General features: G+C 42.2%; 1 protein-coding gene across 4 annotated transcripts in view; it reads left to right on the top strand.

Annotated features, from left to right (window-relative positions):
* LOC139627978 (NT-3 growth factor receptor-like) overlaps positions 1-20,344 on the top strand; it is a 130,578-nt gene that overhangs the window by 41,110 nt on the left and 69,124 nt on the right. For all 4 annotated transcript variants that reach the window (XM_071489219.1, XM_071489229.1, XM_071489239.1 and 1 more), the window contains 3 exons: positions 17,752-17,906; positions 19,129-19,271; positions 20,199-20,343. In XM_071489219.1, coding sequence (XP_071345320.1) covers positions 17,752-17,906; positions 19,129-19,271; positions 20,199-20,343 — 443 coding nt within the window. The remainder of the gene's footprint in view (positions 1-17,751; positions 17,907-19,128; positions 19,272-20,198; position 20,344) is intronic.

Below are 20,344 nucleotides of genomic sequence, written 5' to 3'. Positions count from 1 at the left end.
ATATTGTCTTATAAAATATTTACTAGAAAATATTCTTTTTGTCTTTTTGTAGGTGAGTTAATGATACTGCAGAGTTTCTTAAAGAAAATGAGGTTGATACTGAAGGAAATCTGCATCGTTTAGCTCTTGACAAACTGATGAGCTGAGCTCTGACAAACAGACCTGACTGATTAGAGGAGCACCAACACATCACTGCCTCCAGTAACAACACTTCCTCTCACATTCATTGACCTTTCATTTGACTGAGAATTCAGTTTTCTGTTGCCCCAGATTTGAATATGAACATAACGAACATCAGAGCTAGTGTTTCACTGAGGGGATTATGAATGGACCTCTGTGTACAGACACATGTGGACCAGAGGAACAACACTGTGTCACCTTCATATATTCCACTATGATGCAGTGTGCATTTTATCACAGTTCACATGAAAGTTTCATCTTAAAATCTTCAGGCCAGAAGGTTTTATTTCAGATGTAGAGCCAATTTATATCTGACCTCTGGTGACCTTGAGAGGTCATTGACATCAGTGTTTTAACCTCATCCCTCTCTGTTATTAATATGTCTATATTTGACAGAATAGCATTTTTGTTATAATATAGCTTTTTGTGCCTCAGCCATGGCCCAGTAACCAAATATTTCTTGTAACAGTTGCCATAACAACAACTATAGCAACAATTTTGACAGCTGTATTTTCTGCTGTCATTGGTTGAACCTCATTTAAGAAACCAGGTACAGTAATTATACCTGGTTCTAGAAGACAGAATTACACTCATTATTTATGTGGCAAGCTAGCATTTTAGGAAACATGCTAATCAGAAGCTAGCATGCTATTTTGTTAACATTTTTCACTTGAAATCCAAAAATGACACTCAATAGACATCTCTGAATTTAGTACTGCTGCATAAAAAACTACAAAAGAAAATAAATATACATTTTCTCTAAGCTTTTGGTTCTAGTTTTTGTACTGAGCAAACAAGTAAATAATAATGAATTCAAATACAAAAAACAATATGCACATTTTAGCAGCTCGGTCGTGTTGAAGCTGTTCAGTTGTTATGTGTTGAGATCCTACATTTTAATAATGTTTGAGACACTTTTTATTTAATTTTTATAATATCAAGCTCTTGATTTTAAGATGTTTCTAAAGCTCTCTGTTATTACTTATCACAGACCTTATTTTCCTTGGAATGGAAAATTATCATTAGAGAAGTTCTTCTTTCTAACAGTTTTTTACGTCCTGAATCTTTGCTTGAGGAAATGTTGTCCAGCTGGACCTCTTCGAATACTTTTACTAAATACTTCTGGTTTACAGCTAAAGGTTTCAGAAGAAATAAAGTAAGTGGAGATTTAGGAGGAATTTTTGTTTTATTTTTGTCAAACATTTTCCCAGGTGAAGAAATTCAGCTGAGCTCAGTTTGATGGTTTTCATTAAGAACAGGATTCTGGGTTAGTGTCAGGGACCTTTTCATGTTGATGGTCATTCAGTGAAAGAGGAGTGAAACATTTTATATAATTATACATTTTACTACTGCAATTCCAGTCATCAGGATAAAGAGAGTTTAATCATATAATTTTACACCATGTAACAAGAAACACCTCAGAGATGCATGAAGCTTTTCACAGCTGGACTGGGTCAACAGGTCATATGAGAGCCGTTCCTCTGTCACATCCTGTTTCCACTGGGGGGGAGGATAGAGCTGCTGTTGATGATGTTGATTTATTTAACACTAAATGTCTGATCCCAGTAACTTCTTCAGAGCCATGTGTTTGTTCACATCAAGACCTTGAAGCTGATTTTGAAGGATTATTCTAAAGCATAACAAACGGATGACGTCATGACAGTGGAACTGTGGGTATTTTCTTCAGTCCTCTCCACATGCTGAAAACAGGTTCTTCAGAGCACAGAGCAGATCAGGGTCCTGTCTCACACAGGGTGCTAAGCTCAAGTGTCTTTGATGATGTCATCACCAAAACCTCTATCTGTTGTATTTCAGAGATATCTACTGAAGTTAGCATGCTAACAGCTAGCTGCAGTTGTAATACCACTTTGTGACACTAGATGCTGTGAGTCAGTGCAGCGTCTCTTCTGCCCTCAGTCCTGCATGAGAGGACAATGAAGAACAGCTTCCTCCAGAGCCTGAAGTTACAGCTACAGCCTCAGACCAGTCTCGTGGCTTTCCACCGCTGGAGTCAGCTCTTAGAGAGTAAAGAGATGTGGTTTGATGCAGAGCTCACAACTGTTCATAAATACCCCTTTACCACTAAAATCAGCAGGAATAAACAGGTTTTTTAATAAAAGCCGATCAACCCCTTTTCCACTGCCAGTGGAGTTTACCTGTGTGTTCAGACACACTCCTCAGACACACTCCTCTGTGCTAACTGATAAAACAGATCTGTGGCATCTGTCATCTCCGGGTTGTTGCTCCTCTAAAAGAGGCGGAGCCTCAGTGTGAGACGCTTCAATCGGTGGTTGTTTGTTTTTAAAATGTATATCTGTGTGAAATGTTGCCACTTATGGCTGTGGAGAAGGTAGCATTATCTTACACATTTTACACATCGTCAGGAGAGTAATATGCTCCTACACACGACATGCATTTTGTTTCAGATTTTCCTACTTCATTATAACTGGCACAAAAGTTCGACGTTTGTGTGCGTGTGTGTTCGTGTGTGTGTGTACCGGAGGGTGTATATCTGTCTTTTGGAAGCAGGACAGCTCCTCTGAGAAGAATACATCTGTCCTCTGTGGAGCAGAGACGGACACAGATACTCAGCCTACAAAGATGCAGTTATCACAGAAGCACACACACACACACAGGTCAGTATCACACCAGCTCACACTGCTCCAGTCCTCTCTCCTCTGTGTTGTGTTTCAGAGGAGCAGTTAAAGTTGACCTGGTTTCTTACACAGAAACATCTTCGTTGGAAACTGTTTGAAAAAGAAACTTTCAAAAAAAAAAACTTGGCAGGTGACTGGATGAAACATCCAGTCTGGGGAGCTTTGAGAGCTAGTTAATATCTCAGTATGTTGTCACTCTTATGAACCAAAATGGTCCCTTCTCCATAGCTGCCAGTAGCTCCGCCTTCAGAGGTCTCTGAGTGGTCCAGACCACTGTGGTTCAGACACAAGCAACTGGTCTGGAGCCTGGAGAGACGGACACTTACGTGTGAGAAATCCAGTGCTTGGCAAGGTTAGAGGGACACGGGATTTTTTGGCTGGTCCTCACTTTGGACCTTCAAAGATCTGTTTGGAGGTTCAGACTTGGTTTAGGCAGACCCACCGACCTGTACGCACTGTGACATCAATTTACGCTGTTACGATTTGTACCTGGTACACAAGAAGTTGTGAGTCCAGTTGTGCACCTGCAGTACTCAAGTCTAACAGCAGGAGGCAGCAGCAGGATCTAGTCTGCTGAGTAAGAGAAGAAGAAGTGTTTGACCAATCACAGCAGTGGGTTCAGTCCTCCAAATCATTTCAACACAGCAACAGAAACAGGTGTCACAGCTCCTCACCTGACTGGCTGCTCCTTAGATGAGGGCGGGGCTTTAGCTCCTCTACAAAGGTAAACGGTGTGTGATGGATGTGGAGCGTTACGTTGACTCAGACCTGACAAATCTGTCAAAATATTTATCGTTGATAACGTTAGCCTAACATTACACATTTTACAAGCTAGCTAGCTACCAGGCGTTTAAACTGGCAAAGTAACGTTACGCTTTACTGTCTGTGTGTCGCAGGTCGTTAACGTGACTTTTCACAGTAAAGTTACGCAGAAGTAACATTACCCAGGAAGTTACCAGGACGTGTGTTTGCATGTGGGTGTGCACGCCTTGCATTTAAAACAGACATGATGATGGGCGAGGACACTGACAGTGTTTCACATCACAACATAAGTGTCTGTACCTGGAAATGGAAACACACAGCACAATATACAAGATAAATGATGTCAACGTTTATGAAATAACTGAATGAACTTCACATCTGTTTATCAGTTTGTATAAATACGTCTCTCATACAATAAAATATTAATCATGAAAACACTGAGACCTGAACGTATGTAAACCTGCTCCCTGCAAGTCAAAACCCAGGGTCCCGCCTCCTGTAAGCTGACACATCAGTCACACATGGCCACAAACAGCTGACTGTTCCTGAATGTAAATATGTGCTTTCATTTGTTCCTCTCCACAACACGTGATCCTGTTGTTTTCAGAGCTGAGTCATATGTTGGTGAGTGGGGACACGACCGTGTGGAAACATGTGAAGTCAGCGTCACACTGTGATGGTACAAGGTTGGCAGTTTGTCTAGGGTGAAGGTTAGAAACAGGTTCAGCTCAGGGCCAGGCAGAGGGCTGTGATTGGATGCTTAGTTGTGATGGTTGAGGTTGGGGCTGAGGGAAGGACCTGTACCAGCGAGTGCTGACAGATACAGATGTACAGTGATGCTGCTACAGTCTGTGAGAGAATACCTGGTACACCTACACAGACACACACACACACACACACACACACACACACACACACACAGCTCAGATATCTTTGTGTTGTTGTTGTGGTGCTCTGCTTACAGGTTGTTTGTACTGTGGCTACAGTGAGAACAGCTGGATGACTGCAGGTTTCTGTTCAGCACACAGTAACACTCATTTGTATTCCCTTTACATCATGAGAGTGGATGAGTGGTTGCTGTGGCAACGGGCATCTTAGCAACAGCAGTGTAATTCTCTCATTGCTCCAGTACACGTTGATTCACATTTTAACACTAAAGGAGGAAAACAAAGGGCAACATAGCAAACAGGAAGTTAACCCTTAAAGCAGACGAAGAACAACTGTGAGAGGGAGGTTTGTTCAGATCATCTACACACAGGATGACACACAACAACAGAACCTGGTGTGTAGCATTCTGCTGACAGCACAACTGACACTCCGCTCAGTTGTCTCCTCTGGCCTCAGTCTGCTCCACGGTCACACACTGAATTTGTGATGGTACAGTTAGAACAGGTGTTCATATGGCAACATGTGAGCAGAATGAGCAAAAAGTGAAACAGAGGTGAGCTTTTATTGGAAAGACTGTGAATAGAGGTGAGGTCTGTTAGCAGTCCAGGGAGGGAGTAGTGAAGGAGGGGGCAAGGTCTGGGGCAGGCTGCGTGCTGGATATGACAGAGGTAATGGCAAGCCTGGGAATTCAGGGCAGGTGGTCTGAATACTCTCAGATGAAGAATAGGCGAATCCTCCGGGGGCAAACAGCTCGGCAGGCAGACTGACAGGGCAGAGTAGACAGATGAAGGCGGAACCTGGAGTACACAGAGAGTTCAGGTATTAGGCCTGACGTGGTACAACAAGACCTGACGGAGTGGAGATCTGAGCCCGTCTTAAATACTGCAGGAGTTTGGAGTTAATGAGGTTGACTGAAGGCTGAACTGGCCTCGCCCAGCTGCACACACATACACACAAACAGACCCAAAAGACAGACTGGAGACAAACATACACAAGAGGAGAGGGAGACACAGGAGCACACAGGGCCTGAGGAGACCTAATCCTAGCAAGTCATATCCAGGTAAATGAACTTTACACAAGATTAGCAGGTATGAGCAGTTTTTTTAATCGCTGGTGAATCAGCTAAAAAGGTGATTAACACCCTTAACACTACCAGATGAGTTTGTCTTTCTCTTCAGACTGAGGACACACACACACAACTGCAGGGAGCCATGTCATCACATGCAGTTACAGAGCGCGCACACACACACACACACACACACACACGCACACACACACACACACACACAGGGGGTAAAGAGTGAGCCGATAGCTGCCGTGCAGACTCTCCTCCTCAGGCTGTTGCTCCTGTCAGTGTTGGAGCCTCATGTGAGACACTCCAATCAGTGACTGTGTGTTTTTAAAACTTATTTCTGGGCTGCAGCTCACTCTTGCAGGTCTGTGCACAGTGTTTGTTGTTTAACAGCACCTGGGCAGGTGACAGGCCTCTTGTGTTTTGTGTGCTCTGAAAGATGGAAAAGGGGCGAAAATTTGCTGATAAATATCTGCGTCTGCTGCAGAGTCATTTGACTTGGGTGTGAATGCAGATTGTTCCTTTGTCATTGCAGACAAAAGCCCAGTGTTGGCGAGTGTTGGCGGGTTTTTCAACCTGTGGAAAAGGGGCTTTATAATGAAAGGCACCGGTGCGGGCCAGTGCTCTAAAAACAACAAGAAGGTTGTTGTGGTTATTGTAATTTATTAGAGCTGCTCATCAACAAGGTGACACAGCTCATGGAGGAGGTTAAGGTACCGAAACTGCTCCTTCTCAGATTCATAACTCTGAACACACTGACACGAGACACGTTTCTAGAGTCAGTATCACCTTCACTGTCATTATCATAAATATAGTTTAACATTTGCTTAGAAATCATGAAATCATTGATGCTCCTTGTAGCTCCAGAACTCGCCTGACAATTGTCCACTGCAACCAGGACCTGCTATCAGTAAATTCTGGGTAACTTAATGGTTGCTAGAACAGGGGTCGGCAACCTTTAACACCGAAAGAGCCATTTGATCCGGTTTCCACGGAAAAGAAAACACTGGGAGCCGCAAATACTTCTTGACATCTAAAATGAATTTATTTATGAACGCATTTATTAAATAGAAAGAAAAAATATTTAAAACAACAACAACAACAACAACAACAACAACAACTTCCCTTTCATGCTTCGGGGTTCACCCCAGCCGTACACTTATTAGTGCTTTGACTACCCTTTTGAAGATGGGCTATCATCTTACCTAAAATGAAGATAACACTGTATATATTGCTTTTTCTTACCTTTACACTTTGTATAAACAACTAAAGTGTGTTGCTTATGAAATCCACGAAGTGCTACAGAGAAAATTAAATTTTATCTATGTAATGAACACATTTTGAACATTTTGAATTCTTGAAAAAATAATACAATGTCTGAATGTCTCTTTCAAATAAATTAAAAAGCTGAACTTAAATTATCCATGTAGCAAACAAAAGCAAAAAAATTCCGTGAGCCGTCATCCTTATATCGCCTTTGGGCTTTCAGAGCATGTAGCGGAGCCTTGACCTGAATTTAAAAAATAAATTGGGGAAAAAAAGCACTGTGTCACTAAACAATGAAAAATAAATATTTGCAAAATATCTGCATAAATATTTATTTTACCTGGTTAATGGGATTTCTGCTCCTGAACCTCTGCGCACAGCGTCTGCAAATCGGGGCTGTACGAAGTCACTCTCATCTTTACGCAGGACTGTAAGCTGTCATCTGTGAGGCGTGAGCGGTGTTTGTTTTTAATGTAGTTCATGGTGGAGAATAGCTGCTCACATACATATGTGGATCCGAAGATCGACAGGACTCCAAAGGCATATGTCTTCATGTTCATGTAGGTGTCGGGGATGGCATTCCATGTTTCAAACACGAGTTTGTCCGGTCTTGGAAGGTTCTCAATATCACTCCATTTGTGATTCTGAGCAAGAGTGGCCTTCTGACGGGCAACATCTTCAAGGTCCTCTGTCAAGCGTTTGAATTTGGACACCCACATGTCTTTGTCAGCTATGTCAGCCAGCTCCAGCTCCAGATCAGGTTGACTTACACCTGCAAATGCAGTCACATTTAGCAGGGATGGATCGATGTTCAGGGGAGTGACGGGGAAGGACAATGTGGTTTTTTCCTCTCTGAACTCACGGAATCGTTTCCCAAACGATGCTTGCATTGTGGTGATTGCAGACTGCAAATACTCTGAATTGATCACCTTGTGAGCTTGTTTGAACTCCCTTAAAGAGGGGAAGTGAGACAGTGTGCCTCTCTGTAAATCTCTGGCTAAAACTGTCAGTTTGCGCTCAAACGCTAACACCTCCTCCAGCATGTGTAGCGCTGTGCCTCCTCTCCCCTGAAGAGTTGTGTTCAGCGTGTTCAGGTTCGCTGTCATGTCCACCATGAAGTGCAGCTTTTCCAGCCACTCTGGCTGTTCCAGCTCAGGATAGGTGAGCCCTTTGCTGCTCATGAAAGTTTTCACCTCTCCCAGACATGCAGCAAAACGTTTCAGCACCTCTCCTCTGGACAGCCACCGGACTCTGTTGTGCAGCAGGAGATCAGAGTATGTGCTGTCCACCTCATCCAGTAACGAACGGAACTGGCGGTGATTTAAACCTTTTGCCATTATTTTATTGACAATCTGAATGACAACATTCATGACCTCTGTGCATTCTGAAGGAAAAGTTTGCGCGCACAATGCCTCTTGGTGCAGGATGCAGTGAAAAGTGAGCAGCTTTCTATCCAGTGACTTCTGCAGCAAGGCCACAAAGCCCCTGTGCGCTCCAGTCATACTCGGTGCCCCATCAGTAGCCACTGACACTAGGTGGGTTGTTTTTATTTCTTTGGCTCGTAAACAATCAAGCACAGCCTCACAGATGTCCTCCCCCCGTGTCTGGCCTTTTAGTGGTATCAGCTCAACCATTTCTTCCTGTGGTCCAGCAGAGTTCACATATCGGCAGAACAGCGCTATTTGTTCAATGTCACTTTTGTCTTTGGACTCATCACAGGCGATTGAGTACGCTGCAGCTGAATTGATGTCTTTAATTTGCTGTTTTGTGATATTTTCTGCCATTTTTATGGTTCTGTCTTTGACAGTCTTCGCAGAGAGAGGCATCTCTCTGATTTTCTGCACAATTTCATGCTTGTTTTTAAAGTCCGCGAATAGGTGTTCTGAAATCTTAAGGAATGATTGTTTCATATAATCTCCATCTGTGAACGGTTTCCCATGCCTGACTATTTCCTGAGCGGCCACAAAACTTGCATATGTAGTTGAATTTGCAGACTTCACCCACTTCTTGAAGTGATTTTTCGTCAGGTCAGCCTTCCGCATCAGTTCCGAAACAGCTTTTTTTCTCTCTTCTCCCTCTGGATATTTTTCAGCAAAGGCTCTGTGTGTATTGTTGAAATGTCTTGCGACATTTGACCGTTTATTGTTAGACAGTTTTTCTCCACAAATTAGGCATACTGGTAGGCCACTCTCATCAGAGGTAAATGCAAATGAATCTGCCCAGGCAACATTGAATGTTCTATTTTCTTCAGATATTTTTCTTTTCTTACATTTCTCCATACTTGGCCTTGCTGGGGTTGAAGGTCGCGACAAATGGACGGCGTTTTGGCGGGTATACCGGCTTTCGCGAGTATGACGTTTATTTTGAGCGACGAAAAACAATAAAATATATTTATTCTAATAGGTCAAGATCACAATAATCTTCCAATTTAGAACTAAAATATTAAAGAACTAAACACAAATAAAATACACTTCAATTAAATACTTAGTTTTTTTTTTTTTAGTAATTTATTTTCCCAAGCCACTCAGAGCCGCAGTATAAGGATGAAAGAGCCGCATGCGGCTCCGGAGCCGCGGGTTGCCGACCCCTGTGCTAGAATGTAGACAAATACATCTGGTTAAAAAAGCAGAGCAGAAGCACCAAACAGAGGTTAAACCAAACCAAGTTAAATCATTTCTTTTGCTCTCCTCTGTCACATCTAAGTCTGTCTGTCTGCCCCCACATTTTAACCACAGTGAGATGTTATCTGTGCTGTATTAATGAGAGAGAGGTTATCTCCACTACAAAGTGGAACAACTCATTTAAATCACACTCCCCTGGCCAGGTAAATGAGGGAGTTAATTAAGTTGGTGCCAGAAGAGTAAAGATTGCATTTGCTGCCTGTTGTCAGATAAACCCGGATCAACCTGAGGGGCAACAACACGATTTGAAGGCCTTAAAGAATCTGCTAATGAAAGGACTCTAATTAAATTGGCACAAGGGTGCCACACAAAGACAAGTGTGCCGTGTGATGAATCACAGTCCACAGTGTTGAGAGCAATACATTGGTTATATTAATCTGTTGGTTGGGATCAGTGTAGTCATGCTTAATAGTCAGTTGTTTCCCACTTCAGAACAATTAATTCTTCTTCTCTGTATGATTTGTAATCATTCTTACGCTGTGCTAGTTCACAGGAAAAAAAAAATACACATACGCGATTAAAGATTCTGCAAACAATCATCACTGCCTCTAGATGTCGCCCCAGACCACCAGCATCTCAGAACTTGGCCTGATCCACTGGGACCGGCTGCACAAATGACACTGATGGAGCTGTAAAGACACAGTGGGAACTGATGTTTTGATTGTCCACTGGCTGACCAGGATTTGAGCCTGCAGTTCTCAGTCCAGTCCTCCTGCGCTCTGGTCTCATCTCTTTCTTTGTCAGAGCCTTTTAGGCAAAAATGTGGTTTCTTTTTCAGTGGAGGAAATTCTGGAAGGTCTCTTTCACCTGAACGCTGCGTACTGCACTGTCATCTCAGCTGTGGGTGGCGCCTGTGTGTTCATTAACCAAGGGTTAACAGGAGGGATTCACATGCACTAACATGCACAAGTACATGCACACGTACATACACTAACATGAATGCACTACCAAACTGGTTACCAAAACAAAGAGCAGAGAAACTTAGATCACAACATACACAGAGAGGGTGTGGCTTCATTCTCTGCTCAGGTTGCCATGACACCACTTTAGCTTTACAGCTAAAGCTGAAATGGGGCAGTCTAGTTGCATCACTATGATGCAATCGGTCTTCAAATGCAGCCTCTGAGGGATGAGACTGTGAATTGAGATACAGCTATATTCCCACTAAGGCATAACGTATACCGCTTGTGGACATGTAAACAAACAGCAATGGACACCATGGATACAGTGTTGTTTTCATTTATAATCACTTGGAGGACCTGTTCCATACATATGCAGTAGATCATGGTCTACATATGACAAAATGGTGACATCCATGCAAGAAGAAGAAGAGCTGCTTTGTCTGCCGTACTGTGCTGTTAAAGATGAACTGTGGAGGTGTGAGTAGCAGCCTCTCTCTCAAACTCAACGTCCATGGGGCAACCCGATAGCTGAGTGGTCGGGGCGCTTACCACGTCCATACCAAGTCCCTGCTTCAACTCCTGGCTGGCTGAACGCTTTGCTGCATTCCCCTTCTCTCTGTTCCTGCATTTACCTGTTAGTCTTTACTGTCCTATCAACTAAAAAAGGCAAAAAAAATAACTACAACAGAAAAAATTCTGCATCAATGTTTGTTTTCCAGCTCATGTGCAGCTGGTATCTTTGTAGCATTGCATCCATGGGGACATAATAAATTGGTCCACACTAGTGGTGATGATGAAATGTAAGTAATACAGACCTTGGTAGACCTTCATGGATGTGGAGAGTATAATAATATCACAAGTCTTAGGGCTCACGGCTGTCCTGTGAAGTGTGTGTGTGTGTGTGTGTGTGTGTGAGGTCCTGGATGGTGCTTGCTCAGGTGTTAACAGAGTAGAGGGCATATCTGGAAATCTGGAAGTTTTATCTCAATCTTCTCTGCAAAACTTATTTTCTACAGGAAGTTATATGGAGAAAACAATTTTCCATCTGTACTGGGAAATTAAAGTTCAGTGGAGGAGACCTTTTGTTTATTATTTTCTTCTGTATCAGTCCACTGGTTTTATTCAGGGTAATTCAAGCTGTGTTTCAGTCCTTAGGGTTTTTTTCTGCAGAGGAGTTTGTTCCATTTATCAAACCTGTGACTGTAATAATGTACCTATTGATCTCAAGGTTGGGTATAAGCAAGGAACTGTGTGTGTGTGTGTGTGTGCATGTGTGTGTGTATGGATGTGTGCAATCAACTTGGGGTTCAGATCAACAAATGTTTATTACTCTTGCCCCTTCCCCTTAGCAAACACACAAACACACACAAGATAGCGAGCATTTATCACAGCAAACCTGCAGGGTGGTAAAGAACCACTTCATCTCTGCTCTCTCTGTGTGTGTGTGTGTGTGTGCGTGTTGTATGTGTTGTGTGTGTGTACAGACAGGTGACAAATTAAAGGAAAACCTGGCTTGGGGCTTAACTAATGCACTTTATGTTAGGTTTTACTTTCATTTCATTCACTACGACAGCATTTATAGATTTTGAAGAAGGTTCTAGGTGGAGGTTATTGAGGGGGTTCTCCGGATCATGTTTTAGCATCAGTGGAAAGGTTCTAGAGGTTCTTTAGGTTTTCAGGTTTTTTTAAGAAGGTTCAAGTGTTCATTGAAGAGGTTCTACGGATGATTTTAGGAGGTTTTGTAGTCATTAAGAAGGTTCTAGTGATCCTTTAGGGGTTATAGGGTGCTGTAAGAGGTTTTAATGGTCAATGAGGAAGTTCCAGAGGTTCTCTAAGAGTTGTTTGGGGTCCTTTGGAGGTTTTAGTGGTCATTAAGGGGGTTTTACATGAAGTTTTTTAGTATTAGTTTTAAGTATTAGTGGTTGATGACAAGGTTCAGAGAGTACTTTAGAAGGTTCAGGGGGGTGTAAGGAGGTTGCAGTGACCTTTGAGGAGGCTCTAGGCCTTTCAAGGGGTCTTTCGGAGGTTTAAGTGATCATTTAGGAAGTCCTAATAGTCCTTCAGGGAGTTTTGTAGTGGGCCTTTAGGAGGTCCTACTGGTCAATGACGACATTCTACAGGTCCTTTAGTAGCTTTTAGGGATCACTGAGATCATTGAGCATGTTCTAATCGTCATTGAGGAGGTTGCAGTGGTCATTAAAAACATTCTACATATAGTTTTGTACATTTTAGCAGTCAGTGGGAAGGTTATAGAGATTCTTTAAAAGGCCCAGGGAGTCTTTTGTGGTCCTTTAAAACATCCCAGAAGTCCTTTAGAAGGTTTCTAGTGGGCATTTAGGAGGTTCTGGTGGCCATTGACAAAGTCATACAGGTCCTTAAGTAACTTTTAGTGAACACTGAGATCATTGAGAATGTTCTAGTAGTCACTGATGAGGTTTTAATGGTCATCAAATATGTTCTACATGTTTTGGAAATTGTATCAATAAATAAGAAGGTTGTTAGGTCCCTTTCAAGGTTCATAAAGTCTTTTTGTGATCCTTTAAGAGGAACCAGAAGGTTCCTTTTGGGCCTTTCTGAGTGGTCATTTATGAGGTTTTAGTTGTCCTTCAGGGGGTTTCCAGTTGGTTATAAGGGGATTGTTAAACATCTCACATGGGACATTTAGCAGTAATGTTTTAAACAGCATTCAAGTATGCTTGTATATGCATTCATCCATCCATCCTTCCATCTATCCATCTTCTTCCTCTTATCTGAGGTTGGGTCACAGTGGCAGCAGGCTAAGCAGGGTGACAAACAGCGTCTGGTGATGTCTATGCGTTCCAGACTTCAGGCTGTAATTGACTGCAAAGGATTTGCAACCAAGTATTAAAAAGTGAAAGTTTGATTTATGATTGTTAATTTGTCCCATTACTTTTGGTCCCTTAAAAAGTGGAAGGCACATATACAAACCGTTCACCTGATTTGGATATAAATACCTTCAAATTAAAGCTGAAAGTCTGCAGTTAAAGCACATCTTGTTCGTTTAATTTCAAATCCATTGTGGTGGTGTTTAGAGCCAAAAAGATGAGAATTGTGTCAATGTCCCAGTATTTGTGGACCTGACTGTATGTAATTCCTCCAACAAGTTCTAGGTCTTCCCTGTGGTCATCACTAAACTGTCGGTCAGTTACAGTGGTCCTCATTAAACTTTCCTTCACCTACAGTGATCCTCACTAAACTGTCTGTCAGGTACAGCAGTCCTGATTAAATTTTCCTTCACCTACAGTGGTCTTAATTAAACTGTCCATCAGGTACAGTGGTCCTCATTAAACTTTCATTTACATGCAGTGGTCCCCACTTATCTGTCCTTCACCTATAGTGGTCCTCACTAAACTGTTGTTCCCCTACACTCGTCCTCATTAAACTGTCCTTCACCTACAGTGGTCCTCACTAAACTGTTGTTCCCCTACACTCGTCCTCATTAAACTGTCCTTCACCTACAGTGGTCCTCACTAAACTGTTGTTCACCTACAGTGGTCCCCACTAAACTGTCATTCACCTGCAGTCGTCCTCATTAAACTTTCATTCACCTACAGTGGCCCAGACGCTGTCATTTCGTTCTCTCCTCTCATCAGTCACATCATGTACCCCCTTGTTTCTCTGTAGTAAAACATTCCTGCTCTCTGTCCTTCATGCTTCTATGAATCTTACAGTTTCCAGCTGTGTAACAAACAGTTACGTCATGGAGTTGCAGTGGAGGAACAGCTGTCCAAACATGATCTATGTGACAGAGACAATTGTAGATGAAGGCTTTGGTAAAATACAAGAGCTGTAAGTGGAAGTGAGAGGTCTGATGAGTTAGATGTGTTTCTTCTAAATGCATGTGCCTGTGACACACTAATCTCTTTTCTCTAAAATGATAACCTTTCTTAACCTATGGTCTTCTCTGGACCCGTGTTCTTCTGAAACGTCATCAGTTGCAGCCCAAGTACACAATTTCACATTTGCCAAGAAAACAAGTTAAGTTGCATCACCTGGCAGAGTCTTTAATTTGTCTGTCTATGCTCAGCCATCACACACAACTGCTGGTGAGGCTTTTCACTGTAACTACAGTGTATCCGGAAAGTATTCACAGCGCTTCATTTTTTCCACACACATTTGTTATGTTACAGCCTTATTCCAAAATGGATTAAATTCATTTTTTACCTCAAAATTCTACACACAATACCTCATAATGACAAAGTGAAAATGTTAGCTTGAAACTTTTGCAAATTTATTAAAAAATAAAAAACTAAAATATAACATGTACATAAGTGTTAACAGCCTTTGCTCAATACTTTGTTGAAGCACCTTTGGCAGCAATTACAGCCTCAAGTCTTTTTGAGTATGATGCTACAAGCTTGGCACACCTATTTTTGGGCAGGTTCTCCCATTCTTCTTTGCAGAACCTCTCAAGCTCCATCAGGTTGGATGGGGAGCGTCGGTGCACAGCCATTTTCAGATCTCTCCAGAGATGTTCAATCGGGTTCAAGTCTGGGCTCTCGCTGGGCCACTCAAGGACATTGACAGAGTTGTCCCGAAGCCACTCCTTTGTTATCTTGGCTGTGTGCTTGGGGTCGTTGTCCTGTTGGAAGATGAACCTTCGCCCCAGTCGGAGGTCCAGAGCGCTCTGGAGAAGGTTATCATCAAGGATGTCTCTGTACATTGCTGCATTCATCTTTCTCTCCACCCTGACTAGTCTCCCAGTTCCTGCTGCTGAAAAACATCCCCACAGCATGATGCTGCCACCACCATGCTTCACTGTAGGGCTGGTATTGGCCAGGTGGTGAGCGGTGCCTGGTTTCCTCCAGACATGACGCTTGGCATTCAGGCCAAAGAGTTCAATCTTTGTTTCATCAGACCAGAGAATTTTGTTTCTCATGGTCTGAGAGTCCTTCAGGTGCCTTTTGGCAAACTCCAGGCGGGCTGTCATGTGCCTTTTACTGAGGAGTGGCTTCCCTCTGGCCACTCTACCATACAGGCCTGATTGGTTGAGTGCTGCACAAAATTTCAAGCTAACTTTTTTACTTTGTCATTATGGGGTATTGTGTGTAGAATTTTGAGGTAAAAAATGAATTTAATCAATTTTGTAATAAGGCTGTAACATAACAAAATGTGGAAAAAGTGAAGTGCTGTGAATACTTTCCGGATCCACTGCACACCACTCCCTCAAGCATAGCTTTAGGGGCACAAGAACACGTGTCCCTGACATGATGTAGCCATGGCACACAGATGGTTTATCTCGTCAAGTAGAGCACTGCAGAAGGAATCGTGTTGACAGTGAACCTGAAATACTCTGACCTCAGTAAAGGAGGAGAGTGGAGGACAAAACAGAAATATGAGGAAGCATGAAAAGGTTAAAAATTCAAAAATGCAAGTCATGGGCCTTTTTGTGTGTAGTTTTTTTGTGGGCAACTTGTTAACAATATTTTAGTTACAAAGACCTAATAAAGCTCCATAGTTTAACTTCTGCAGTGTTGTATTTGAAGTGTTGATCTCCATCAGAAGATATTTTTGTGGTGTTAAGAACCAAAAACCATCTCAGTGTAGTTTTACATCTCCTCTCTCAGGCATCTCTCTGGAGTTCTAGTATCAACAGGTCAGTCAGCCAATCAGAAGAGAGAACCTAATCCTCTCTTCTGATTGGCTGGTTGTTTCCTGAGTGATCCAATAAAAATATAGTAGATTTCAGCTAAACACTCCAAATCCTGCAAGGTTGGATGGTGAGTCCAGGTGTGTGGGGCTTTGGGCATGGGTGAGGGTGGTGACTGCTTTGTTGTGACATCACAAAGTTCCAGAAGTCCTGACAGCTGGTTTTAAGGCTCAGTTTCTAAATAAAGGCTGTGTGCATTTCTCTGTGGACTGAGGCTTTGATACTTTCACAGCATTAACCCATTAAGAGTGGATAAGACATACACATGTAGCATATGATTACATCATTTTGAAGACATGTTACCGATGAAATGCATTGTGATTTGCTGAAATTTTTATCAGGAAGGTGAAATCTATTATAGGAAATATATATATATTTTTGTTTCTTTGGTGATTTTAGCTGCACAAAAGTTTATAGGTTCAGACAATATCTGACGACCTGAGTGAGGGGAGCAATACTGAAACAACCTGCTAAGCTGCTAACCAGCTAGCCAAGGCTCAGGTTGACATATGTTTGAGGGGGAGGAGAAAGAAGAAGAGGAGGATCAGTATCGTGGGTAGTTATAGGTGAAGATTCACCAGATGCAGTGCTATCACAAAAACCTCAATTTCTCAGCCTCTGCAGCAGATAGAAACATGAGATAAAAACCTTTTATTTTAAATAATTGGTTTTGCCTTTAAAACTTGATGTGGTTGGAAAAACAAGCAGATCTATTAAAATTCTCCATTCCATTAAACTTTTTTAAGGCTGATTGATTATTTAAAAAATGTGTTGATGAGCATTAGGATGAAGGCAGCTCTGGTTTTTATGTCATGTTTCTATCTGCTCCAGAGGCTGAGAGATAAACGTTTTGTGAACATCAAGTTTTTCAGGTTGTAGGAGGCTGTTTTCAAACAGTGCTGAGGTTTCAGAGCATTTTTAAGAGGGCGCCATAGCTCCTAATGGATAATATAGAAGCTAGACCTGCTTCATAATCAGAAAAGACATGGACATCTACCTTAAGACTATATGGACCTTTACGTAAACACTGACCATCCACTTGTATTAGTCCTATGAGCCTGTGGTTTCACAGCAGTTGTGATAGTGCAGTGTCTTGTTCTGCTCATGCAGACATGATGGTGAAAAGTCTCTGACGGCAACAGAAGCAGACCACATGAAAATATCCTGTGACTGTCGGACACTGGTGTTAACAAAGTGTTGAGAATGATGTGAGACGCCAGCTGACTGATGAGTGTGTTGTCATCAATATTCATTTCACCAGAATGAATAAAACACACACTTCACAGGAAGATACCCCCTTGGGTTTCTGTGTTACATAATCACCGATCTGTGAGCTTCCATGGATTCCACGATGTGTGTGTGTGTGTGTGTGTGTGTGTGTGTGTGTACGTGTGTGTACGTGTGTGTGTGTGTGTGTGTGTGTGTGGCCATATTGTGGCCAAACCAGGAGCCCACTGCACTTTGTGGTTGACAGTGTAGCTGTTTGAAGGTTCAGGGTTAAAATGAGGCTCACATCAGCTGATCATCCAGCTGCTGGATGGTCCCCGCTATGTGCACTATCAACTTAAAGGTTATGTCAGTGTTGATATGTTGTGAGATTTGACAAACAAGCTTGGTTCCTGGTGAATACATCACTGATGAGACATTGCTCTCTCCCTCTCTTTCTCTCCAGTCATTTAGAGGAGGTGGTGTTTGCCTGTGGCTGTGAGATCCGCTGGCTGCAGCTATGGCAACAGAGAGGAGAGGCGGGGCTAAGCAGCCAGCAGCTATACTGTGCTGACAGCTACAGGAAGATACTGCTGCATGATATGAACATCAGCAGCTGTGGTAAGTCCTGTGTGAAAATTTACACACACACACACACACACACACACACACACACACACACACCTCATATGAACTCTGATCTCTGACAGATTTTTCTTATTTTCTGTCCTATGAAAACAAAAGACAAAACCAATGTATTCCTCTATCTCTCTCTGTTGTGGCTCTCAGGTCAAAGCTCATTCGTTCCTACTGAAGAAATAAACCTTTAAAAATACCTCATAATTATTTCATTTCAGCTTTAAAAGGCTTAGAAATGTACTAAAACAGCTGCATATTGTGGTTTTTATCAGACGCTACTCAAACCGGAGGAAATAGTGGATTTGGTGGGAACTATTTTATGCAGTGGAGTAATACACGATAATAATAATAATAATAATAATAATAATAATAATGATAGTAATTTTACTAGTTTACTGGTTATTAATGAATTAAATTCTTTATTACTATTTCCTTGGCACTTGTGGTCCTCCATACTGACAGCTACATAAACACTGAGTTGAGTTGCAGTGGTGAGAAAGTTAAAACCATGTGATGGTGCTGACAGTGCGTCAGTGTAATGTCAGACACATGCTGGACTATTATGATGATGTTAAATATCAGCTGGAAATGAAAATCAAGTAGATGTCGAGAGCCAAAGGGGGCTAATTTGAAACAAATCTCCTTATTTACAGATGGAGAAGGTGATGGGCAGATCTGATACCTGCCCCATATGAACACTGAACTGCCTAAAATGGGTGAAAGTTACCAAAGAAAATAGAAAATATTTCCTTTTATAGAGGAGGCCTATAGTTTGCATATATCCCCATATATAATTGAAAATGAAATTAAAGGTGGACTTACATTCAAAGTCCAAAGTCTAAACGTTCTTTAACAAAACTTAAATTGTCTGATTATGATTAGTCCCAGTGTTAGCAGGAGAAAGTGTGGCGTTACGTCGCAGTTCGTAATGTAAAGAGGAACCGACGCAGTCTCACCAGTCTGTTCACAACATATAACCCACAGAACAGAGTCCTCAATAGAGGCCCCAGGAAGTGCCCTGTGTAGCCCAACCCACCAAACACCGACTGTCTCACCTGTCTGCCCACTCCTCTCTGCTATGTCACACTACCGCGCACCCCCCCCCCCCCCTTTACACACCATATATAATTATTATGTTGTATGAAACTGGGTTCTCTGTGGTGAACACTGCTCATGGTAGAATTATATTTTCTCTCCGTCTCAGACCTGCCAGAAATCAGTGTGAGCCACAGCAACCTGACAGTGGTAGAGGGAGACCGAGTGACGGCCATCTGCAACGGCTCTGGATCCCCCTTACCAGAAGTGGACTGGCCTGTCAACGGCTTACATTCCATCAACGGCCAAGATGTAGGGAGGAGACACACACACACACACACACACACAGAGTACAGTTAGGAAAAGACACATCAGCTCGGCTTGGGAGTGTTGAAGTGCAAAGATGCTGTAGCATCATAAATAACCAGTGTGTGTGTTGGTATCAGTCACTGACATAAATAATGAGTGTACGATGTTAGTGTCAGTCACCTACATAAATAATGAGTGTGTGTGTGTTGGTGTCAGTCACTGACATGACTTCAGCAGAAACAAACCACTGAACCACGGTTGAGTTTCCTCACAGTGGAAGTGTTGAAGTATTGTTTTATTAATTAGCTGTAGTTAGTCAGACAAGATCATGGAAGTGTATTAAATGGGTTGTGTGGTTAGCCTGAGTACATGGCTGTGATGATTCCCCTCTGTTAAACTCTCTTGACTTCCCCCCCCCGAAAAATACTTATTATACTTTTATCCCACAGAATCACTTCCTCCCAGGCTAACAGCAGGCTAACAGCAGGCTAACTGCAGGCTAACTGCAGGCTAACAGCAGGTTTACAGCAGGTTTACAGCAGGCTAACAGCTAGTTAACAGCAGACTTACAGCAGGCTAACAGCAGGCCAACAGCAGGCTAATCATGTGTAAATAACATCAGGTTTCATGCTCTCTCCATCAGACCAGCACTGTGTAGATGCAGCAGAATGCTAACAGTGACATTGTTACCTTTGCTAAATACCTATGGTGACCAGTTAGCTTACATGTACAACATGTACAATGCTTCTTTTGCCTGCTCGCTTGCTACACACCATTATTTGCTCATGTCCATTGTTACATGATGTTATAATCATGTAATATTATATGTATATATATATATATATATATATATATATATATATATATATATATATATATATAGTATTATTATTATATTATTATTTGACTATTTTCCCGCTCTCCCTCCAGGCCAAAGTTTACGAAAACAACACCATTCATTCAATCAACTTAACTCTGGTCAATGTGAGCAGAGACGACAACAACTTCCTGCTAACCTGCACCGCCACCAACATAGTGGGCATGACCAATGCTTCTGTCCAGCTGACCGTTCACTG

Source organism: Trachinotus anak, unplaced genomic scaffold (genome assembly GCF_046630095.1).
Source record: "Trachinotus anak isolate AG129_WGS33_773 ecotype Australia unplaced genomic scaffold, CSIRO_AGI_Tana_v1 ptg000002l, whole genome shotgun sequence".
Lineage (NCBI taxonomy): Eukaryota > Metazoa > Chordata > Actinopteri > Carangiformes > Carangidae > Trachinotus > Trachinotus anak.
Note: the sequence above shows the minus strand (reverse complement) of the source record. Positions and strands in the feature narration are given on the sequence as shown.